General features: G+C 40.7%; 1 protein-coding gene across 1 annotated transcript; it reads right to left on the bottom strand.

Annotated features, from left to right (window-relative positions):
- Positions 1-14,478: 14,478 nt before the first annotated feature.
- fgd4b (FYVE, RhoGEF and PH domain containing 4b) lies at positions 14,479-23,821 on the bottom strand. The gene is made up of 14 exons (XM_022666579.2): positions 23,603-23,821; positions 20,703-20,795; positions 20,427-20,572; positions 19,959-20,115; positions 19,596-19,734; positions 19,298-19,356; positions 19,018-19,164; positions 17,646-17,818; positions 17,542-17,572; positions 16,681-16,767; positions 16,450-16,575; positions 16,217-16,366; positions 15,475-15,615; positions 14,479-15,080 (listed from the first exon to the last, which is right to left on the bottom strand). The coding sequence occupies exons 1-14, from the start codon at positions 23,621-23,623 to the stop codon at positions 14,823-14,825; spliced, it is 1,728 nt and encodes a 575-aa protein (XP_022522300.2). The 5' UTR covers positions 23,624-23,821; the 3' UTR covers positions 14,479-14,822.
- Between the last annotated feature and the right edge of the window lie 2,560 nt (positions 23,822-26,381).

Here is a 26,381-nt window from a genome sequence, read left to right on the forward strand (position 1 = left end):
CAGAAGTCAACGTAGGCCAAACTCCTTCCCCCGACAACCCAGAGGTCTGAAATTGAAACATGTTTTCCAAATAGCACTTCTGGTGTTGTTTGTAAAGTTTCGTGTTACTGAAGTCAACGTAGGCCAAACTCCTTCCCCCGACATTCCAGAGGTCTGAAATCAAAATATGTTGTCCGGACTTAACATTTGAGGTTGCGTATAAAGTTTTGTACCACAGAAGTCAACGTAGGCCAAACTCCTTCCCCCGACATCCCAGAGGTCTGAAATTGTAATTTTTTTCCAAATGACACTTCTGGTGTTGTTTGTAAAGTTTCGTGTTACTGAAGTCAACGTAGGCCAAACTCCTTCCCCTGACATCCCAGAGGTCTGAAATCGAAATATGTTGTCCAAATAGCACATTTGAGGTTGCGTATAAAGTTTCGTACCACAGAAGTAAACGTAGGCCAAACTCCTTCCCCCGACAACCCAGAGGTCTGAAATCGAAATATGTTGTCCAAATAGCACTTCTGGTGTTGTTTGTAAAGTTTCGTGTTACTGAAGTCAACGTAGGCCAAACTCCTTCCCCCGACATCCCAGAGGTCTGAAATCGAAATATGTTGTCCAAATAGCACTTCTGGTGTTGTTTGTAAAGTTTCGTGTTACTGAAGTCAACGTAGGCCAAACTCCTTCCCCCGACATCCCAGAGGTCTGAAATCGAAATATGTTGTCCAAATCGCACTTCTGGTGTTGTTTGTAAAGTTTCGTGTTACTGAAGTCAACATAGGCCAAACTCCTTCCCCTGACAACCCAGAGGTCTGAAATCGAAATATGTTGTCCAAATGGCACTTCTGGTGTTGTTTTTAAAGTTTCGTGTTACTGAAGTCAACATAGGCCAAACTCCTTCCCCTGACAACCCAGAGGTCTGAAATCGAAATATGTTGTCCAAATAGCACTTCTGGTGTTGTTTGTAAAGTTTTGTGTTACTGAAGTCAACGTAGGCCAAACTCCTTCCCCTGACAACCCAGAGGTCTGAAATCGAAATATGTTGTCCAAATGGCACTTCTGGTGTTGTTTTTAAAGTTTCGTGTTACTGAAGTCAACGTAGGCCAAACTCCTTCCCCCGAAATCCTAGAGGTCTGAAATCGAAATATGTTGTCCAAATAGCACTTCTGGTGTTGTTTGTAAAGTTTCGTGTTACTGAAGTCAACGTAGGCCAAACTCCTTCCCCCGACATCCCAGAGGTCTGAAATCGAAATATGTTGTTCGGATAGCACATTTGAAGTTGCGTATAAAGTTTCGTACCACAGAAGTCAACGTAGGCCAAACTCCTTCCCCCGACAACCCATCGGTCTCAAATCGAAATATGTTGTCCAAATGGCACCTCTGGGGGTACCAGTAAAGTTTCGTGCCACAGAAGTCAACATAGGCCAAACTCCTTCCCCCGACAACCCAGAGGTCTGAAATTGAAATATGTTGTCCGGATAGCACATTTGAGGTTGCATGTAAAGTTTCGTGCCACAGAAGTCAACGTAGGCAAAACTCCTTCCCCCGACAACGCAGAGGTCTGAAATTGAAATATGGTGTCTGGATAGCACATTTGAGGTTGCATGTAAAGTTTCGTGCCACAGAAGTCAACGTAGGCCAAACTCCTTCCCCCGACAACGCAGAGGTCTGAAATTGAAATATGGTGTCTGGATAGCACATTTGAGGTTGCATGTAAAGTTTCGTGCCACAGAAGTCAACGTAGGCCAAACTCCTTCCCCCGACAACCCAGAGGTCTGAAATTGAAACATGTTTTCCAAATAGCACTTCTGGTGTTTTTTGTAAAGTTTCGTGTTACTGAAGTCAACGTAGGCCAAACTCCTTCCCCCGACATTCCAGAGGTCTGAAATCAAAATATGTTGTCCGGACTTAACATTTGAGGTTGCGTATAAAGTTTTGTACCACAGAAGTCAACGTAGGCCAAACTCCTTCCCCCGACATCCCAGAGGTCTGAAATTGTAATTTTTTTCCAAATGACACTTCTGGTGTTGTTTGTAAAGTTTCGTGTTACTGAAGTCAACGTAGGCCAAACTCCTTCCCCTGACATCCCAGAGGTCTGAAATCGAAATATGTTGTCCAAATAGCACATTTGAGGTTGCGTATAAAGTTTCGTACCACAGAAGTAAACGTAGGCCAAACTCCTTCCCCCGACAACCCAGAGGTCTGAAATCGAAATATGTTGTCCAAATAGCACTTCTGGTGTTGTTTGTAAAGTTTCGTGTTACTGAAGTCAACGTAGGCCAAACTCCTTCCCCCGACATCCCAGAGGTCTGAAATCGAAATATGTTGTCCAAATAGCACTTCTGGTGTTGTTTGTAAAGTTTCGTGTTACTGAAGTCAACGTAGGCCAAACTCCTTCCCCCGACATCCCAGAGGTCTGAAATCGAAATATGTTGTCCAAATAGCACTTCTGGTGTTGTTTGTAAAGTTTCGTGTTACTGAAGTCAACGTAGGCCAAACTCCTTCCCCTGACATCCCAGAGGTCTGAAATCGAAATATGTTGTCCAAATAGCACATTTGAGGTTGCGTATAAAGTTTCGTACCACAGAAGTCAACGTAGGCCAAACTCCTTCCCCCGACAACCCAGAGGTCTGAAATCGAAATATGTTGTCCAAATAGCACTTCTTGTGTTGTATGTAAAGTTTCGTGTTACTGAAGTCAACGTAGGCCAAACTCCTTCCCCCGACATCCCAGAGGTCTGAAATCGAAATATGTTGTCCGGATAGCACATTTGAGGTTGTGTATAAAGTTTTGTATCACAGAAGTCAACGTAGGCCAAACTCCTTCCCCAGACAACCCAGAGGTCTGAAATCGAAATATGTTGTCCAAGTAGCACTTCTGGTGTTGTTTGTAAAGTTTCGTGTTACTGAAGTCAACGTAGGCCAAACTCCTTCCCCCGACATCCCAGAGGTCTGAAATCGAAATATGTTGTCCGGATAGCACATTTGAAGTTGCGTATAAAGTTTCGTACCACAGAAGTCAACGTAGGCCAAACTCCTTCCCCCGACAACCCAGAGGTCTGAAATTGAAATATGTTGTCCGGATAGCACATTTGAGGTTGCCTGTAAAGTTTTGTACCACAGAAGTCAACGTAGGCCAAACTCCTTCCCCCGACATCCCAGAGGTCTGAAATTGTAATTTTTTTCCAAATGACACTTCTGGTGTTGTTTGTAAAGTTTCGTGTTACTGAAGTCAACATAGGCCAAACTCCTTCCCCCGAGAACCCAGAGGTCTGAAATCGAAATATGTTGTCCAAATGGCACTTCTGGTGTTGTTTTTAAAGTTTCGTGTTACTGAAGTCAACATAGGCCAAACTCCTTCCCCTGACAACCCAGAGGTCTGAAATCGAAATATGTTGTCCAAATGGCACTTCTGGTGTTGTTTTTAAAGTTTCGTGTTACTGAAGTCAACATAGGCCAAACTCCTTCCCCTGACAACCCAGAGGTCTGAAATCGAAATATGTTGTCCAAATAGCACTTCTGGTGTTGTTTGTAAAGTTTTGTGTTACTGAAGTCAACGTAGGCCAAACTCCTTCCCCTGACAACCCAGAGGTCTGAAATCGAAATATGTTGTCCAAATGGCACTTCTGGTGTTGTTTTTAAAGTTTCGTGTTACTGAAGTCAACGTAGGCCAAACTCCTTCCCCCGACATCCCAGAGGTCTGAAATCGAAATATGTTGTCCAAATAGCACTTCTGGTGTTGTTTGTAAAGTTTTGTGTTACTGAAGTCAACATAGGCCAAACTCCTTCCCCTGACAACCCAGAGGTCTGAAATCGAAATATGTTGTCCGGATAGCACATTTGAAGTTGCGTATAAAGTTTCGTACCACAGAAGTCAACGTAGGCCAAACTCCTTCCCCCGACAACCCATCGGTCTCAAATCGAAATATGTTGTCCAAATGGCACCTCTGGGGGTACCAGTAAAGTTTCGTGCCACAGAAGTCAACGTAGGCCAAACTCCTTCCCCCGACAACCCAGAGGTCTGAAATTGAAATATGTTGTCCGGATAGCACATTTGAGGTTGCATGTAAAGTTTCGTGCGACAGAAGTCAACATAGGCAAAACTCCTTCCCCCGACAACGCAGAGGTCTGAAATTGAAATATGGTGTCTGGATAGCACATTTGAGGTTGCATGTAAAGTTTCGTGCCACAGAAGTCAACGTAGGCCAAACTCCTTCCCCCGACAACGCAGAGGTCTGAAATTGAAATATGGTGTCTGGATAGCACATTTGAGGTTGCATGTAAAGTTTCGTGCCACAGAAGTCAACGTAGGCCAAACTCCTTCCCCCGACAACCCAGAGGTCTGAAATTGAAACATGTTTTCCAAATAGCACTTCTGGTGTTGTTTGTAAAGTTTCGTGTTACTGAAGTCAACGTAGGCCAAACTCCTTCCCCCGACATTCCAGAGGTCTGAAATCAAAATATGTTGTCCGGATTTAACATTTGAGGTTGCGTATAAAGTTTTGTACCACAGAAGTCAACGTAGGCCAAACTCCTTCCCCCGACAACCCAGAGGTCTGAAATTGAAATATGTTGTCCGGATAGCACATTTGAAGTTGCGTATAAAGTTTCGTACCACAGACGTCAACGTAGGCCAAACTCCTTCCCCCGACAACCCAGAGGTCTGAAATTGAAATATGTTGTCCGGATAGCACATTTGAGGTTGCCTGTAAAGTTTCGTACCACAGAAGTCAACGTAGGCCAAACTCCTTCCCCCGACATCCCAGAGGTCTGAAATTGTAATTTTTTTCCAAATGACACTTCTGGTGTTGTTTGTAAAGTTTCGTGTTACTGAAGTCAACATAGGCCAAACTCCTTCCCCCGACATCCCAGAGATCTGAAATCGAAATATGTTGTCCAAATAGCACTTCTGGTGTTGTTTGTAAAGTTTCGTGTTACTGAAGTCAACGTAGGCCAAACTCCTTCCCCCGACATCCCAGAGGTCTGAAATCGAAATATGTTGTCCAAATAGCACTTCTGGTGTTGTTTGTAAAGTTTCGTGTTACTGAAGTCAACGTAGGCCAAACTCCTTCCCCCGACATCCCAGAGGTCTGAAATCGAAATATGTTGTCCAAATAGCAATTCTGGTGTTGTTTGTAAAGTTTCGTGTTACTGAAGTCAACGTAGGCCAAACTCCTTCCCCCGACATCCCAGAGGTCTGAAATCGAAATATGTTGTCCAAATAGCACTTCTGGTGTTGTTTGTAAAGTTTTGTGTTACTGAAGTCAACGTAGGCCAAACTCCTTCCCCTGACATCCCAGAGGTCTGAAATCGAAATATGTTGTCCGGATAGCACATTTGAGGTTGCGTATAAAGTTTCGTACCACAGAGGTCAACGTAGGCCAAACTCCTTCCCCCGACATCCCAGAGGTCTGAAATCGAAATATGTTGTCCAAATAGCACTTCTGGTGTTGTTTGTAAAGTTTCGTGTTACTGAAGTCAACGTAGGCCAAACTCCTTCCCCTGACATCCCAGAGGTCTGAAATCGAAATATGTTGTCCAAATAGCACATTTGAGGTTGCGTATAAAGTTTCGTACCACAGAGGTCAACGTAGGCCAAACTCCTTCCCCCGACATCCCAGAGGTCTGAAATCGAAATATGTTGTCCAAATAGCACTTCTGGTGTTGTTTGTAAAGTTTCGTGTTACTGAAGTCAACGTAGGCCAAACTCCTTCCCCTGACATCCCAGAGGTCTGAAATCGAAATATGTTGTCCGGATAGCACATTTGAGGTTGCGTATAAAGTTTCGTACCACAGAGGTCAACGTAGGCCAAACTCCTTCCCCCGACATCCCAGAGGTCTGAAATCGAAATATGTTGTCCAAATAGCACTTCTGGTGTTGTTTGTAAAGTTTCGTGTTACTGAAGTCAACGTAGGCCAAACTCCTTCCCCTGACATCCCAGAGGTCTGAAATCGAAATATGTTGTCCAAATAGCACATTTGAGGTTGCGTATAAAGTTTCGTACCACAGAGGTCAACGTAGGCCAAACTCCTTCCCCCGACATCCCAGAGGTCTGAAATCGAAATATGTTGTCCAAATAGCACTTCTGGTGTTGTTTGTAAAGTTTCGTGTTACTGAAGTCAACGTAGGCCAAACTCCTTCCCCTGACATCCCAGAGGTCTGAAATCGAAATATGTTGTCCAAATAGCACATTTGAGGTTGCGTATAAAGTTTCGTATCACAGAAGTCAACGTAGGCCAAACTCCTTCCCCCGACAACCCAGAGGTCTGAAATCGAAATATGTTGTCCAAATAGCACTTCTGGTGTTGTTTGTAAAGTTTCGTGTTACTGAAGTCAACGTAGGCCAAACTCCTTCCCCCGACATCCCAGAGGTCTGAAATCGAAATATGTTGTCCGGAAAGCACATTTGAGGTTGTGTATAAAGTTTTGTATAACAGAAGTCACCGTAGGCCAAACTCCTTCCCCCGACAATCCAGAGGTCTGAAATCGAAATATGTTGTCCAAGTAGCACTTCTGGTGTTGTTTGTAAAGTTTCGTGTTACTGAAGTCAACGTAGGCCAAACTCCTTCCCCCGACATCCCAGAGGTCTGAAATCGAAATATGTTGTCCAAGTAGCACTTCTGGTGTTGTTTGTAAAGTTTCGTGTTACTGAAGTCAACGTAGGCCAAACTCCTTCCCCCGACATCCCAGAGGTCTGAAATCGAAATATGTTGTCCGGATAGCACATTTGAAGTTGCGTATAAAGTTTCGTACCACAGAAGTCAACGTAGGCCAAACTCCTTCCCCCGACAACCCAGAGGTCTGAAATCGAAATATGTTGTCCAAATAGCACTTCTTGTGTTGTTTGTAAAGTTTCGTGTTACTGAAGTCAACGTAGGCCAAACTCCTTCCCCCGACATCCCAGAGGTCTGAAATCGAAATATGTTGTCCGGATAGCACATTTGAGTTTGTGTATAAAGTTTTGTATCACAGAAGTCAACGTAGGCCAAACTCCTTCTCCAGACAACCCAGAGGTCTGAAATCGAAATATGTTGTCCAAGTAGCACTTCTGGTGTTGTTTGTAAAGTTTCGTGTTACTGAAGTCAACGTAGGCCAAACTCCTTCCCCCGACATCCCAGAGGTCTGAAATCGAAATATGTTGTCCGGATAGCACATTTGAAGTTGCGTATAAAGTTTCGTACCACAGAAGTCAACGTAGGCCAAACTCCTTCCCCCGACAACCCAGAGGTCTGAAATTGAAATATGTTGTCCGGATAGCACATTTGAGGTTGCCTGTAAAGTTTTGTACCACAGAAGTCAACGTAGGCCAAACTCCTTCCCCCGACATCCCAGAGGTCTGAAATTGTAATTTTTTTCCAAATGACACTTCTGGTGTTGTTTGTAAAGTTTCGTGTTACTGAAGTCAACATAGGCCAAACTCCTTCCCCCGACAACCCAGAGGTCTGAAATCGAAATATGTTGTCCAAATGCCAATTCTGGTGTTGTTTTTAAAGTTTCGTGTTACTGAAGTCAACGTAGGCCAAACTCCTTCCCCCGACAACCCAGAGGTCTGAAATTGAAATATGTTGTCCAAATAGCACTTCTGGTGTTGTTTGTAAAGTTTGGTGTTACTGAAGTCAACGTAGGCCAAACTCCTTCCCCCGACATCCCAGAGGTCTGAAATTGAAATATGTTGTCCGGATAGCACATTTGAAGTTGCGTATAAAGTTTAGTACCACAGAAGTCAACGTAGGCCAAACTCCTTCCCCCGACAACCCAGAGGTCTGAAATTGAAATATGTTGTCCGGATAGCACATTTGAGGTTGCCTGTAAAGTTACGTACCACAGAAGTCAACGTAGGCCAAACTCCTTCCCCCGACATCCCAGAGGTCTGAAATTGTAATTTTTTTCCAAATGACACTTCTGGTGTTGTTTGTAAAGTTTCGTGTTACTGAAGTCAACGTAGGCCAAACTCCTTCCCCCGACATCCCAGAGGTCTGAAATCGAAATATGTTGTCCAAATAGCACTTCTGGTGTTGTTTGTAAAGTTTCGTGTTACTGAAGTCAACATAGGCCAAACTCCTTCCCCTGACAACCCAGAGGTCTGAAATCGAAATATGTTGTCCAAATGGCACTTCTGGTGTTGTTTTTAAAGTTTCGTGTTACTGAAGTCAACATAGGCCAAACTCCTTCCCCTGACAACCCAGAGGTCTGAAATCGAAATATGTTGTCCAAATAGCACTTCTGGTGTTGTTTGTAAAGTTTCATCCCAGAGGTCTGAAATTGTAATTTTTTTCCAAATGACACTTCTGGTGTTGTTTGTAAAGTTTCGTGTTACTGAAGTCAACGTAGGCCAAACTCCTTCCCCCGACATCCCAGAGGTCTGAAATCGAAATATGTTGTCCAAATAGCACTTCTGGTGTTGTTTGTAAAGTTTCGTGTTACTGAAGTCAACATAGGCCAAACTCCTTCCCCTGACAACCCAGAGGTCTGAAATCGAAATATGTTGTCCAAATGGCACTTCTGGTGTTGTTTTTAAAGTTTCGTGTTACTGAAGTCAACATAGGCCAAACTCCTTCCCCTGACAACCCAGAGGTCTGAAATCGAAATATGTTGTCCAAATAGCACTTCTGGTGTTGTTTGTAAAGTTTCGTGTTACTGAAGTCAACATAGGCCAAACTCCTTCCCCTGACAACCCAGAGGTCTGAAATTGAAATATGTTGTCCGGATAGCACATTTGAGGTTGCATGTAAAGTTTCGTGCCACAGAAGTCAACGTAGGCCAAACTCCTTCCCCCGACAACGCAGAGGTCTGAAATTGAAATATGGTGTCTGGATAGCACATTTGAGGTTGCTTGTAAAGTTTCGTGCCACAGAAGTCAACGTAGGCCAAACTCCTTCCCCCGACAACGCAGAGGTCTGAAATTGAAATATGGTGTCTGGATAGCACATTTGAGGTTGCATGTAAAGTTTCGTGCCTCAGAAGTCAACGTAGGCCAAACTCCTTCCCCCGACAACCCAGAGGTCTGAAATTGAAACATGTTTTCCAAATAGCACTTCTGGTGTTGTTTGTAAAGTTTCGTGTTACTGAAGTCAACGTAGGCCAAACTCCTTCCCCCGACATTCCAGAGGTCTGAAATCAAAATATGTTGTCCAAATAGCACTTCTGGTGTTGTTTGTAAAGTTTGGTGTTACTGAAGTCAACGTAGGCCAAACTCCTTCCCCCGACATCCCAGAGGTCTGAAATTGAAATATGTTGTCCGGATTTAACATTTGAGGTTGCGTATAAAGTTTTGTACCACAGAAGTCAACGTAGGCCAAACTCCTTCCCCCGACATCCCAGAGGTCTGAAATTGAAATATGTTGTCCAAATAGCACTTCTGGTGTTGTTTGTAAAGTTTGGTGTTACTGAAGTCAACGTAGGCCAAACTCCTTCCCCCGACATCCCAGAGGTCTGAAATTGAAATATGTTGTCCGGATAGCACATTTGAGGTTGCCTGTAAAGTTTCGTACCACAGAAGTCAACGTAGGCCAAACTCCTTCCCCCGACATCCCAGAGGTCTGAAATTGTAATTTTTTTCCAAATGACACTTCTGGTGTTGTTTGTAAAGTTTCGTGTTACTGAAGTCAACATAGGCCAAACTCCTTCCCCCGACATCCCAGAGATCTGAAATCGAAATATGTTGTCCAAATAGCACTTCTGGTGTTGTTTGTAAAGTTTCGTGTTACTGAAGTCAACGTAGGCCAAACTCCTTCCCCCGACAACCCAGAGGTCTGAAATCGAAATATGTTGTCCAAATAGCACTTCTGGTGTTGTTTGTAAAGTTTTGTGTTACTGAAGTCAACATAGGCCAAACTCCTTCCCCTGACAACCCAGAGGTCTGAAATCGAAATATGTTGTCCAAATAGCACTTCTGGTGTTGTTTTTAAAGTTTCGTGTTACTGAAGTCAACGTAGGCCAAACTCCTTCCCCCGACAACCCAGAGGTCTGAAATCGAAATATGTTGTCCAAATAGCACTTCTGGTGTTGTTTGTAAAGTTTTGTGTTACTGAAGTCAACATAGGCCAAACTCCTTCCCCTGACAACCCAGAGGTCTGAAATCGAAATATGTTGTCCAAATAGCACTTCTGGTGTTGTTTTTAAAGTTTCGTGTTACTGAAGTCAACGTAGGCCAAACTCCTTCCCCCGACAACCCAGAGGTCTGAAATCGAAATATGTTGTCCAAATAGCACTTCTGGTGTTGTTTGTAAAGTTTCGTGTTACTGAAGTCAACATAGGCCAAACTCCTTCCCCTGACAACCCAGAGGTCTGAAATCGAAATATGTTGTCCAAATGGCACTTCTGGTGTTGTTTTTAAAGTTTCGTGTTACTGAAGTCAACATAGGCCAAACTCCTTCCCCTGACAACCCAGAGGTCTGAAATTGAAATATGTTGTCCAAATGGCACTTCTGGTGTTGTTTTTAAAGTTTCGTGTTACTGAAGTCAACGTAGGCCAAACTCCTTCCCCCGACATCCCAGAGGTCTGAAATCGAAATATGTTGTCCAAATAGCACTTCTGGTGTTGTTTGTAAAGTTTCGTGTTACTGAAGTCAACGTAGGCCAAACTCCTTCCCCTGACATCCCAGAGGTCTGAAATCGAAATATGTTGTCCGGATAGCACATTTGAGGTTGTGTATAAAGTTTTGTATCACAGAAGTCAACGTAGGCCAAACTCCTTCCCCCGACAACCCAGAGGTCTGAAATCGAAATATGTTGTCCAAGTAGCACTTCTGGTGTTGTTTGTAAAGTTTCGTGTTACTGAAGTCAACGTAGGCCAAACTCCTTCCCCCGACATCCCAGAGGTCTGAAATCGAAATATGTTGTCCAAGTAGCACTTCTGGTGTTGTTTGTAAAGTTTCGTGTTACTGAAGTCAACGTAGGCCAAACTCCTTCCCCCGACATCCTAGAGGTCTGAAATCGAAATATGTTGTCCAGATAGCACATTTGAAGTTGCCTGTAAAGTTTCGTACCACAGAAGTCAACGTAGGCCAAACTCCTTCCCCCGACATCCCAGAGGTCTGAAATTGTAATTTTTTTCCCAAATGACACTTCTGGTGTTGTTTGTAAAGTTTCGTGTTACTGAAGTCAACATAGGCCAAACTCCTTCCCCCGACAACCCAGAGGTCTGAAATCGAAATATGTTGTCCAAATGGCAATTCTGGTGTTGTTTTTAAAGTTTCGTGTTACTGAAGTCAACGTAGGCCAAACTCCTTCCCCTGACTTCCCAGAGGTCTGAAACCGAAATATTTTGTCCGGATAGCACATTTGAGGTTGCCTATAAAGTTTCGTACCACAGAAGTCAACGTAGGCCAAACTCCTTCCCCCGACAACCCAGAGGTCTGAAATTGAAATATGTTGTCCAAATAACACTTCTGGTGTTGTTTGTAAAGTTTTGTGTTACTGAAGTCAACGTAGGCCAAACTCCTTCCCCTGACATCCCAGAGGTCTGAAATCGAAATATGTTGTCCGGATAGCACATTTGAGGTTGTGTATAAAGTTTTGTATCACAGAAGTCAACGTAGGCCAAACTCCTTCCCCCGACAACCCAGAGGTCTGAAATCGAAATATGTTGTCCAAATAGCACTTCTGGTGTTGTTTGTAAAGTTTCGTGTTACTGAAGTCAACGTAGGCCAAACTCCTTCCCCCGACATCCCAGAGGTCTGAAATCAAAATATGTTGTCCGAATAGCACATTTGAAGTTGCGTATAAAGTTTCGTACCACAGAAGTCAACGTAGGCCAAACTCCTTCCCCCGACAACCCAGAGGTCTGAAAGTGAAATATGTTGTCCAAATTGCACTTCTGGTGTTGATTGTAAAGTTTCGTGTTACTGAAGTCAACGTAGGCCAAACTCCTTCCCCTGACAACCCAGATGTTTGAAATCATAGTAGGTTGTCCAAATGGCACCTCAGGGGTTGCCTGCAAAGTTCCGTGCCTCAGAAGTCAACGTAGGTCAAACTCGTTTGCTCGAGCATCCATTGGTCTGACATCGAAATATATTGTCCAACTGGCACCTTTAGGGTCGCCTGCAGAGTTCCGTACCACAGAAGCCATCGTAGTCCAAACTCCTTTCCACAAGCACCCAGAGGTCTAATATTTTCCCATTGTAGGCAAAACTCCTTCTCCCGAGCATATTTAGGTCTGAAATCACAATATGTTGTCCAACTGGCACATGTGTGATCGTTTGTCAACTTTTGTGCCACAAAAGTCAACGTGGGCCAAACTCCTTCACCTGACATATCAGATGTCTGTAATCATAGTAGGTTGTCCAAATGATACCTCAGATGTTGCCTGCAAAGTTCTGTGCCTCAGAAGTCAACGTAGGCCAAACTTTTTTCCTTGAGCATCCATTGTTCTGAAATCGAAATATGTTGTCCAATTGGCACCTTTGTAGTCGCCTGGAGAGTGTCGTGCCACAGAAGTTATCGTAAGCCAAACTCCTCCCCCCGAGCAACAAGAGGTCTGAAATCAATATATGTTGTCTATCTAGCATATCTGTGATCGCTTGTGAAGTTTCGTGCCACAGAAATCTACGTGGGCTAAACTCCTTACCACAAGCAGACAGAGGTCTGAAATCGAAATATGTTGTCCACCTGGCACATTTCAGGTTGCTTGCAGAGTTTTGTGCCACAGAAGCCATCGTAGGCCAAACTCCTTCCCCCGAGCAACCATAGGTCTGAAATCACAATATGTTGTCCAACTGACACATTTGTGATCGCTTGTTAAGTTTCGTGCCTCAGAAGTCAACATGGGCCAAACTTCATACCACAAGCACCCAGAGGACTGAAATCACAATATGTTGTGCAACTGGCACATGTGTGATCGCTTGCTATCTTTTGTGTCATAGAAGTCAACGTGGGCCAATCTTCTTCCCCTGACCACCCAGATATCTCAAATCGCAATATGTTGTCTAACTGACACCTTTGAGGTTGTGTGCAGACTTTCAGGCCACAGAAGCCATCGTAGGCCAAACTCCTTCCCCCAACCACCCAGAGGTCTGAAATCAATGTATTTTGTCCAACTGGCACATCTGTGATTGCTTGCGAAGTTTTGTGCCTCAGAAATCAATGTGGGCCAAACTCCTTCCCCCGACCACTCAGAGGTCTGAAATCGCAATATGTTGTTCAACTGGCACCCGTGAGATTGCCTGCAGAGTTTCGTGCCACAAAAGTCAACGTAGGCCAAACTCCTTCCCCCGACCACCCAAAGCTCTGAATTAGCAGTATGTTGTCCAACTGACACCTGCGTGATCGTGTGCAAAGTTTCATGCCACAGAAATCAATGTAGGCGAAACTTCCTCCCCCGACCATCCAGAGGTCTGAAATCGTAGTATGTTGTCCAACTGACACCTATGTGATCGCCTGCAGAGTTTTGTGCCCTAAAAGTTAACGTAGGCCAAACTCCTTCCCCTTGACCACTCAGAGGTCTGAAATCACAATATGTAGTCCACATGGCACCTTTGTGGTCACCCGCAGAGTTTCGTGCCCCAAAAGTCAACGTAGGCCAAACTCCTTCCCCCGACCACTTAGAGGTCTGAAATCGCAAAAAGCTGTATAACTTGCAGCTTTGTGGTTGCCTGCAGAGTTTCATGCCACAGAAGCAATCGTAGACCAAACTCCTTTCACCAACAACTCCGAGGTCTGAAATTGCAATATGTTGTCCAACTGGCACCTGCGTGATTGTGTGCGAAGTTTTGTGCTACAGAATTCAACTTAGGCCAAACTCCTTGCCCCAACCACCCAGAGGTCTGAAATCACATTATGTCATCCATGTGATCGCCTGCAGAGTTTTGTGCCCCAAAAGTCAACATAGGCCAAACTCCTTCCCCGACCACTCAGAGGTCTGAAATTGCAGTATGTTGTTAATTTAGTGGGAATTTCTTTCATGATATTTCTTTATAAGTCTATAAAATGTGTGCGATCTTATCTGACCAGTGATGTTGGACACTGACCTGTGATTTTATGACAAGACAAAGTGAATTATCAGAGTTTAAGGGGCCGCCTGTGCCGTGGTCTTTCCACCACTAGAGGGGGACGATTGACAACAGCTGGTGTCACTAGCTTATAAGGGTTTGCTTCTGGCTCCTCAGTGCAGAGTCTTAAGTATTTCTTTTTGAAAGCCAGATCACACTGGGTTCATTAGCTAGCTCCTCAGAGTAACCAAGTGGCTCTCTGTAGCTTGTCTAGTTTACCTCTCTGAGCACAGTTTCCACTGGGTTCAGTTAACAGAGGTTCTCTGTATTCTTACCTGTGAACCTACATTCAATGTAAGAGACCCTGCATACATTTATTACATGTCAGTAAAGCATGCCTTAGCTTCCATTTGTCTTGTTATTATATTTGTATTTATTTATGACCTTAAAGTAATTTCTGTGAATAACACACAGAGAACTGCCCGATTTGGAACTGAATGACACACAGAGGGCAGTAATTACTGTGCATTTGTGGCTAAAATGATAGAGAAACAGACATAACAAGGACTGAATAAAAAGCACATTTTATTATGTCGATGTTCAGTAAAAGGATTTTAATTGCACAAACATTTATAAACTTTAAATTTACAATCATTTCTGCCCTGAAAAAAGTATTAACAGTTGCATACAACATAAATTCTAATCAATCCTTCACATAAATTGAATTATGTTTTTTATTTTGTTTAAACTTGCCATGCTTGTACATATCATTAATTAGTTGATCTTCATGTATAATTTTATATGTATTTGTACACAGCTAAATGCCTTTTTATATTTTTCAGATGCTTTTTAAAATTATTTTAACATTTTATGTTGATTATGCTGTAACCATGTCCACATCTGACCAGACATTTAAATGCTGTGAGGGTCACTTTCATGACAGCCATTGGTGAGGCCATCACTGGCAGCTGTCTGAAACTGGGCTACATTGCCGGTCACTGCGACGCGTATCACCTCCAGCCACCGCTGCTTCTGATCTTCAGACTCAGCAGCAAAGCTGTGCAGGGATTTCGACTGGCACAGACGGAAACTGGAGGGAGGATCCGCTGTCCGGGGGGTTTCATCGACAATGTATCCAAGTAATGGAATTGTAGACTGAGCTTTGACATCCTAAGATCCAAGTAAATGTGGAGAAAAAAAGATTCAAGAAAGTGAATTATTTTAAACAGAGGTAAAACTAATGCAGCATAAAATTCTAATTCCTAAGGAATATCAAATATATTAAAAGGTTATTTCTGCACAATTTTCAGAATTGTTGTTCAAAAGTCAGCATGCAGTTATGTCTCACACAGATATGTATGTGATTACAGGTGTGGAGTGATTAGAATCTGTTCTTGCCATTTCTAGTCGTATTATAACAATAAGTTTTGGCAGGGAGAAAATATATGAGACAATACAGGTCTATCATGCATGCAGATTCATATATATTTAGTGCATATGGTAAAATCAAGATGAAGCTGCTGTGAGGTGCTTTGTGAGCAGTAGACTGTTGGTTTTGATTTACCTGTGGAGCTCCATACACATAAAGCACTACAGCCTCTTTCTGAGGGATAACACACCAAACTCTCTGCCAGGGACGAGCTTTCTCACTATACAGCAGGAAACCACACATCAGACTGCTGCCAGAAAACTGGGCCGCCTCAATCTGAAAGATGGAGAAACAGTGGAAAAACACCAGACTTCTTGTGTGAATAAATGATCTTAGGTGTTAATGTAGTAAAAATCAGCACATTACATGTGAGGTGATATAGAGGGCAGGTGCTGCACTGCGAACTCTGAAAATAGAATATAATTAATATATTTTAAGCTGATGGAAAATTGATCATATTGTATTCTTGGCATTCGTGTGGACCATTGTGAATGATTTGGACAAAGTGTACTTTACACTACACAACTTGTCTTATAATCAAGGATACACACGGACAGATGATTAATCAGCATCAAAGGGTCACAAATTACAAGAGTTGTGTCCCAAAAATTAGGGCAAAAATTGTGTAGTGTGAGGGATTATAGTCCAAGTTTCCAATGGCCCCGTTCACTGCCAAGTCCTTAAAATCTATAATGAAAGAACTGTGCTGCAATAAAAATGAAAAAAAAAAAACATGTGTTTACACATTAGTTTAGCCCCACCCTTCCCTACTGAGTGCACAGAGTACAGGTCAGCTGATAAGAACATTTGATGTTAATTTAATCTGAGTGTGCAGGGAAAACAAAAACAAAAAGCACAACAATGTCCATAAACGCACCTCCAGGATGCCCCGTTTCTTGGCCCCAGTCGTCTCTTCACTTGCAGCTCTTCCAGTCAGTATGGAGTAACAATCTTTACACACCTTATTCATTTTGTTCCCATCATACTCCAGAGCAGCCTTGTTTTCTGAGCACTTCCAGCACACCACCTACACCACACACAGTTCAGCCAGTTTACACTCGTGAAGATGATCAAAACTGACAGTACAGGTCTGTAATGAAACTTTCTCACATAACCGCATGCTCTGCAGTGGTGTCGTCTGCGGGTCAGAGCGTTAAAGGGCTCTTTGCATTTCATGCACATGGTAACTTCATTATCTCTGATCCATCGAGGTGCTCTTCTCCCCAGCTCCTCATTCTGCACACAAAGAGGTAAACTAAGCATTTTGTGTTACACACACACACACACACACACACACACACGCACACACGCACATGCACACAATGATACAAGCTTACTTACAGACACCTCCTCCACTTCTATGTCTTTACAGGCAGACTTAAAAGTTTCATTCTTCTTCTGAAGAGTTTCTATCGTCTGCTGGAAAGCCTTGGAACATGTAGAATCAACATAAGTCTTTAAACATAAAACATTCAATCTCTAAAGAGATATAATAATAAAATACTACAGCATCACTCACTTTGATGTTTTTCAAAAGTGTTTTAGTTTGTACAGATAGTACTGTACTTCTCATTATAAAATAAAGAGTACTGGAAGCATCTTTGCTCAACCAGAAAGAGTTATTACAGCAAAAGCTCTTTTAAGCTCTCTTAAATAATTAATGGACTCTTACATGGACTTTATCTTGGGTTTTGTCATGATAACCATTTTAACCAAAATGAACAAAACTTTACTAAACGTCCATGCACAAAACCCAAAGCATCACAAGAATACACCATTGTAACAATACTTTAAAATAATATACTATTTAATAATAATAATAATAATAATAATAATAATAATAATATAACAGTACTTCTCAGCAGTACTTTGTACACAGATAAAAAAACTGTTAAATACAGTAATTCTATAGCATTATTTATGCTTATGTTTTTGCAATTATAAGCTTTATTTGACACTGACATAAAAACAGTGTAAAATGACAAATTATGAATCAATGAATAGTTTTTACTTTACATTAGTTTTGAAAAAAATCCAGTTAAAAGATGTTAAAAAACCTACAAAATGTATGTTTCATTTTTTTTTATTTTAAATAAACAGTGTATTACTATCATTAAAACATTGTCTGGTTTAATGCTTTTAATTTGAGTATGCTGACTGACTGGATATTTAATTCTGTATAAAGTATAACATGATAAATACCTTAATCCATTCTTCTTTGTCCTGTTCAGAGCTGTGTGTATAAAAAAGCAGCAGTTATTAAACTGAATGGCTTTGTCACTGAGGTAGAAATCCTCTGTACCCACCTGGCCTGCAGCTCCAGGGTGCGCTCTTTGCCTGAAACCTGGAAGGTGTGAGGGTAATCATCATTCACAGTTGCCACCACCTTTATGCCCTCAATGCCCACACGGGTTCTCACTGTGAACTTCTGACCGAGCAGACTGAACTTAGGGACACACACCAGCAGCATGTTGTTGAACTAAAGACAGACATATAAGGTTAAAGCATGATCAATACATTTTAAGCAATAAGAACACTCAAGGTTGTTGTTAATTAACACAATTTTGAGTGCTGTTTTTATATTACTACAGTTTTGTAAAAGATTTTCCACTAGATATGTGAATATGGCTGAAAATATTCAGTTCATATTCGTTTACAGGGACATTTGAGGACATCAAACTCAAATTATTATTTTATGAGCCTTGCTATGTGCAGTTGCAGCATTGTCATACTGGCAGTCTATAGCCAGAAACTGAAAGCACACAGTTCTACAGAATCTTAGTTTCTGCTGTAATATTAAAATTTATCTTTACTAGAGCTGAAGGGCATTAACAACCAAAAATAACCAAACTTGCACTGTTCATTCAGGCAGGTAGTATCTCCTGATATCTGATATCTATAACACATCTTCATTCCTCAGACCCAGATTACACATCTATATGGGTCCTGTATAGAGTGACCAACTGGGAATGAGAAGTTTTTGTCCAAGGGTTTAATGTTGACCCACATGTGGGTGACAGTGATTGAGACTGAACTGATTCTGGCTCATGTATTAAAAACACATTTAAACTCACTCAGAGCCCATCTAGCCCAGATTACACCTAATCAAGCTCTACCAATGAAAACCCATTCCCTCCTTTCTGTGATTGTTGTTACTTTAAGATGCTATCTGGAACTCACACCATAGAAATGTACCATAGAAAAATATGTTGTTTCTGTTGTTTCCTATACAATACAATATCTCTTGCATGAAATAACTTGCTGGAAGTACTTACACAGGACCATGATTAAAACTGTCTGTTTAGTCACTGACCTGTTATACTGACAGTGTTTTTCTGCATGGATGTGTGCTCTATCTCACCTGCTAGTAGTATTTGTGGCTGAAATAACTAAACATTTTAACTAGAAGGGATTTTCAAATACTTTTGTCCATGTAGAGCATATTCTTATTCTTATATTTCCCTTGTTTTCTCCAAAAATATAGTTCCAGGAGTGTAAGGTAAAGTGATCATTCTTGTTTTGTCCTAGCTACAGGTGTATTTCACCCAATCAGTATTTTAATATAACAAGAACATTTATGTTAATTATTGTATTATATTATATTATATTATATTATATTGTTTCTGTTTTTCTTAGATTAGTTAAATGTCAGCTATTATTGTTTTTTGGAAGATTTACAAGGTAGAGGTATCTCTCCATGGCCGATGTGTTCCTGGAAGACAGCTTTAGGATTTGCCCTTCTTTAATGAGCTCATTTGAGGCATTCACAATATCCTCCTCCGCTCCAAGCATTTCATATATCTCTAGAAGCTTCTTCAGGTTCTCCTGAAAAACACACAGAGGATCAAACAAATTTCAAATTTTGAGACAGTAGGTGCACATAACTGTTAATTTACCACAGGGTTGAATAAGAATATATATGAGTATTTATCAGTTTAATAAAGTGGCAGGTGTTCACCATTTTCTGGATGGCAGTGTTGGAGTGAGTGGCAGCCATTGAAATAGTCTGCAGAGACTCTGTGGATTAACATCAAGGAGTGAGCAGTAAAATGCACAACTGAAACTGAAATGTCTCTGCAATAAATCATATTTCTGATGAATGGTTATATTGTTTAAGATGCAGAGTAAAAACAGCAGTTAAAAACAAAGATGGCATTTTTAAATCACTGAAATTCATTTTCTACAAATTATCTGTATTCCTTGGTACCATAAACGTCTATTTTTTTAAAAAAAAGTAAGTAAGGTGCTTCTCTTACTCTCTGTCTGGCTGCGGTCAGGAGCTTCCTGCGGTAATCGCTTCAGGTAGTCTTTCAGCAGAAGCTCATAGCGAGGAACTCTCTGCACAGGCTCCAGCATGTGGTGCTGCAGTGTGAGACTTCCACAAATCTCCTGCCTCTGGAGTTAAAATGCAACAATACCATTCACTCATAAAATATAAAACAGTTTCTTCTTAAACTGAAGAAACAATTTAAAGAAAGCTAACAATCTTTTAGCTTTTAGCTCTATGTTAAAGGCTAAGAGCACAAATATAAATCCTTTTATGAAACTGCTGCTTTATAAAGGGCATGTGGCTGATAAGTCTAAAAATGTAGATTGCAGTCTTTTACAGCAAAAAACACCTGGATTTCTTGTATAACAGCACTAAACTGTGCTGAACGCTCGGTCCACTGCTTGAGAAGCTCCATGGCCTTGTCAAAGTTCTTCACATACTCTGCATACATCCTGAGGAAGGGTGCATGCTGCTGTAAGATATCTCCTATCCAAGGACTTCTCTCCCTGAATCCAGATAAGAACATACAGTAAAAAGTAAATAACATTTTTATGTAATCACTGAAATTCTACAATTAATTACATTTCAGATGTCTACAGTTAAATTATGTCTGGTTGTGAAATAAATAAGAGATGCTTTTTTAGTACTTCCAATTAAAGAAGTGTTACCTTATTTAAGATTTATGATATTTGAAACGAAGATTTAACTCATTTGTCAATTTAAATTATAGTAGATATATTGAATGTGATTAGAACTGTATATATGACCAGGTAAATGTTTTTTTTATTCATCTCTATATATATGTGCTTGTTATTACCACTGGCTCATTCGGGTCTCCAGGTCAGGCAGAAGAAACTGGCTGTGGAAGGCGTAGATGCAGGCCACATTACAGAAGATGCCCTTCACTACCTCCACAGGAAATGTACCTTTTGCTGCCTCCTGTGTCAGCTTTGCACAGAATACCTTCATACACATTAAAACACATACAGCATTTTAATGATTAAAATTATACTATATAACTGGAGAATAAGCATCAATCATCAATTTAAGCTTAGGGAGCCAGAGTCAATCTGAGTGTTTCATTCTTATTCACCTGATCAAGCAAATAGAGACGAGCAACGTAGGCTCTCTCTGTAAGCAGGAGCTCATTGGCTATCTTATACAGCTTCTGCTCATTGGTCTCTTCCTGTAGAGAAGAGAAAACGGAGAGACAGATTAACATTTCCCTTTCTTATGAAAGTTCATACTAAAAGTTCAGCCCCCAAAACTGTGGAACAGCTTTAACAAACCCGAAAACACCAGTGTGGAAAATGAAAATAAAAAAAACATTTTTAAAATGTTTTTGTCTGTTCAGCTTTGGTGTTGTTTTGTTCCATTTTTTCTCCCTAATGTGTCTTAAGCTCTGCATCCTTATTGACTCATCATTCCAAAATACTTCACAGATTTTATTGAGGTCAGATCAGGACAGCAGGCAGGTCAATACAATTATCATTTTATTGCATAACAATCTCTATGTAATGCGTGCAGCATGCACAAAACCTGGACTTTGCACTGCTGCTGACAATTGTCTGGATGGTTCTTCTCCTCTTTGTTCCAGACCACGTGGCATCTATTAGATCTGTAATATTTATTTATTTGATCACAAAACATGTTTTCGGTATAACATGATTATGATTATGAACTCCATATTGTTGTGTTTGAGGAAGGTTTGATAAAGTAACTCTCTAACAGCTCCTGCTGAATGGAAAAATAAGATCATTCAGTAGAAAAATAACACTAATCTCACAATCACACTGTATAGAGTGGTTCCTACACAATTTTTTTATTTTAACCAATACTCATTTGTCACCACCGTATCTAGAGCAGTTCTTATCCTTCATCACTTTTTAAAAGTTTTTGTAGTTTGTTTTTTTTCCTGAAGACTACTTATTATATCTGTATTATCTCCCATTTAAATCAGGCATATTAAAAAGCAAGCAGTTCTTTTTCTTACTAAGCCTTTAAGATAATGTATATGAAAATAATGACTATCATGTTTAATGGTAAATGAATATATTAAGAACCCAATTTTTTTAGTTCTGTGTACTTTTTCTCCAGTACATCTGAATCCTAAACAACTATTGTTAAGGAATAATAATACTGCAGTGTTGCTACATATAAGTTAATGCTACTGCTGATATCACATTTTGGTTTGTCTTATATCTTCAAGGATGATCAGAAAAGTATTACAAAAAGTGAAAAACACTTTCAGTGTGGTGATGTAGAGAACTGTAGCCTGAGTCAAGCTGAAGTCAAACTGTATGAAAAACAAGTGAAGACTGAATTGTGCTTCGATGAGAAGAAGAAGAACAGATAACTGCACTTTAAGACACATCACTTCCCTGCTGGTTGCATCTAAGCTGGAGTTTCATTGGTCACCCCTGAGAAATCAGTGTCCTGTGGTGAAGTGTCCTGTAGTGAAGTGTCCTGTGGTGAAGTGTCCTGTGGTGAAGTGTCCTGTGCTGAAGCGTCCTGTGCTGAAGTGTCCTGTGCTGAAGCGTCCTGTGCTGAAGCTTCCTGTGGTGAAGTTTCCTGTGGTGAAGTGACCTATGCTGAAGTGTCCTGTGCTGAAGCTTCCTGTGCTGAAGTGTCCTGTGGTGAAGTGTCCTGTGGTGAAGTGACCTGTGGTGAAGTGACCTGTGGTGAAGTGTCCTGTAGTGAAGTGTCCTGTGCTGAAGCGTCCTGTGCTGAAGCGCCCTGTGGTGAAGTGTCCTGGGCCACGTGGGTGTGGTGCAGCAGTCTAATGATGTTTATTAGGTGTGGAATGATATCAGTTTATATGTGCCAATATTAAAATTTTGATGTGTAAATGATCTCATAAGAAAAACAGTGAAATCAGGAGAAGAGGAAACAAACCAATCAGATTGTCACGAATGGATGACCCAGGCAGGGAGAGGAGGAGACGGACGCAAGTGCAGGTAAGATGAAATAAATAATTTATTAAATAAATAACAAATAAACAAAGAAACAAGGAACGAGTAACATGAAACAAAGAAACACAAATAACCAATAACCAAAACAAACGAGGGAAACTAGAGAACATAAACAAACTAGAGATAACGATAATAATAAACAAACAGGGAATATATACAAGGAGCTAGGGAACTAGAAAAGAAAACCAAATGATTAAGAACACAGAGCAAACCAGAACTAAGGCGCGAAGAACAGAGGCTATGAAACAGAGAATACTAGAAAGACAAAACAACAGGGGTTAGTGCAAAGACCGACGAAGGACAAGTGACAGAGGAGATCTATTTAACCAAACAGGAGACACACTAGAATAGGAAACACCTGGGGAAGGGGCGGAGCTACAAATGAGAAACACGTGGTGGAAAACTACTGACAAGAGACACAGAGGAGCACAGGTCACGTGGGAATAACACACAGAGACATGAGACAAGACCAGGACGTGACACAGATAAGATAAATTAATCCTTTATTAATCATTAATAAGTTATGTTAAATCTTATCTTATCTTAATATATCAAGATCTGAATATATTAATTCGTCACAGGATTTTATTGATGACTTACATTATCGTCATGTAAAACCAGCTCTACTTTTATTGTTATTACTTTCTTTCATTTTTATTGTGCTTAAATGTATCAATGTTACAAATATATTTGATTAAGTTATCAAGCTTAAGGTTTAGATTTTTGTTTCATCAATATTTTAATTTGTTATGGTAACTTGTTAATTTATGTTAAATCAGGGTGTGCAGACTTTAGCAGGTGAGTTAAAATATGCAATGGAAAAAGAGCCACGCACACAGCAGAGGCGGAGAGCATGAGCTGTTTTAGTCTCTGATGTTCTTATATGATGCTGAATTCACCAGTTTACCTTCTGTTTAAGTAGGAAATATTGATTTTCATTAATTACTAAAATGAACACTTTATTTACAGCACTAATAAAATACAACATATAATAAACATATTGTGCAAAACATAAACTCACTCTGGGGCTGCTGTCCTCCATGGTGTTGTTCCCTTCTCTCCTCAAGCCTGCATGGTCTCACTCTCTCTATCTGTCTCTCTTTCTCTGCCTGTCTCTCTGTGTCTCTCGCTCTGTTTCTCTCTCTCTCTGCCTGTCTATCTGTTTCTCTCTCTCTCTGTCTGTCTCTCTGGCTGGTGATCAGGTGTGGGTCTGAGTGGAGAAGTTTTGTGTTGACAGAAACTGGAGCAACAGAGAGAGGAAGTGAAAGTGCAGCAGAGGAGGAGACACAGTGTCACTGACACACACACACACACACACACACACACTCATACACACAGTCACTGACACACACACACACAGTCACTGACACACACACACACACACACACTCACTGACACACACACACTCATACACACAGTCACTGACACACACAAACACACAGTCACTGACGCACACACACACACACACACACACTCATACACACAGTCACTGACACACACAAACACACAGTCACTGACACACACACACACACTCACTGACACACACACACACACACACACACTCATACACACAGTCACTGACACACACAAACACACACACACACACACACACATACACACACTCACTGACACACACACACACACACACACACAGTCACTGACACACACACACACACACAGTCACTGACACACACACACACACACACACACACACACTCATACACACAGTCACTGACACACACAAACACACAGTCACTGACACACACACACACACACACACACACTCATACACACAGTCACTGACACACACAAACACACAGTCACTGACACACACACACACACTCACACACACTCATACACACAGTCACTGACACACACCCACTGACACAAAGTGACATTACAGAAACAGCATCATAATTGTTTTTTCTTAAAAATAAAAAAATACTTGAGTTTCAAATGTGTGCAACATGTTGTCTACAAGTAATTGGGTGATATTTATTATATATAACTATAGTGTAGACATTCAGTAAAAAACAGTAGGGACATGAAAGTGTTGCCAAACTCTGCAAAAATATCATTAGAAACATCGTTAGCCTTTGATCCATATGCAAATTAAAAAACACAAATACAAAAATAATCCTTACTGTTATTTGAACACCATCAAACATTCTTACTCCTCTCCCTCTCTCTTATCATGGAACAACTATTCCTTTATACTGGTGTCCAATAATGAAGAACAAATACATCGTCACATTGCTTAAGTAGAAATATTGGTTACCTATACTTTACATGAGTAATTATTATTATCACTGGCAGAATCTGGTTAAATCTAATGCTAAGATCCAGAACCAGCGGTGGTTGGCTTAACATAGCCTCTTATTTATTATTAATAATCTATAAATTCAAAATTATGTATTAGTTATAATAGCTTCACAGCTGCTCTTGTTGCAGAAGCAGTAGTTTATACTGTATTTAAAGTTTGGAACATGCAGTAGTCGTAAATAAGTAGTTAAGATAAGATAAGAAAGATGCAGAATTGTGAGAGTGGGGAATCTTGTTTGTAAATAAATTGTAAGCATTTTTAAACATGTTAATTGAATGTATTTTGTGTGATAGCAACATGAACTGTATGAACAGTATAGTTCTTAACAGAGTGTATTTAAGTGTATTTAGAGTTTTGAAAATGTGAATACAGATTGGAGAAATGTATGTTAGCGACTGTAAAAAACTGTAAAGACCAAAAAACCCTCCCAGTCTTTTAGTGTCTCTCATACAGACTCACACCCAAAACCCCGCCCACCCAAAACCACGCCCACATGCCTTCATCTACCACATTTTCTACCACAGTCTTCTCTTCACTTTTCTTCTTTGTAGGTGGTCTACAGAGAAAGGGGAGGGGCCAGACATTTTCAACATCCATTTCTTAGCCTAAATGTCCACGACCACAGCAGCTATAAACTGTTTATTTATTACCTAAACAAATCTGTATATTCTTTACACAAAACATGTTTGTAGCTCATTGTAAAAAAACAAATCTTTACAAAAATATATATATATATATTCCCAAATTATCACACAGAAAATGTTCATAATTTTCTGCCACTAAAAATAATACTTTTAGAGCTTCAGTTTAAATAACATTGATAAAGTACACATTTTGTTAGAGTTACTCTGTCAAAGCTTTATTCTTTGGCTTATAATTTTGAATGAGGATTGATATTTTGTGTTATAATCTGTCATGTGGCTTTTTGGACTGTTCCAAAAGTGTGACCAACAGGTTACTAACCCAACTGCAACCTACACATTTTACTGAAAAGGGTTATAAATAAAAAATACTCTTTATATTTGGGGGTTCTCAGGATAATCTTACGCTGCTCCTTTACAGATATTCATTTTACTAAAACAAACCAAAAACTCAGCGTTCTGTTTGCTTTCTTCCTGTTTGAGGAACAGTATATAAGTGTAGTTAGGGTTAGCATGTGATCAGTACACTTCCACAATCAGACATCTCACTTCTCACTCCTAAAGCTTCCCTCTCTGTTCGCCTCTGTGGACGACTTCCCTATTTTAAAAGCTCCTGAATAAATCTACATCCTCTCAAGATCATGAGATCTAATAGTGAAACCAAGGCTGTGTGAAGTTTCACTGATCACTACTGAAAACTAAACTAATGCACAGTTTCCTCCTGTTTCTCCAGACTATCGAGCTATTTTAATTTATTGAGCTAACAGACTAAATGATCTTTAAAAAGTGACTGAGTTTTTCACTCACTAATGCCATAAACACACAACACACCTTTT

Source organism: Astyanax mexicanus, chromosome 2 (assembly GCF_023375975.1).
Source record: "Astyanax mexicanus isolate ESR-SI-001 chromosome 2, AstMex3_surface, whole genome shotgun sequence".
Classification (NCBI taxonomy): Eukaryota; Metazoa; Chordata; class Actinopteri; order Characiformes; family Acestrorhamphidae; genus Astyanax; species Astyanax mexicanus.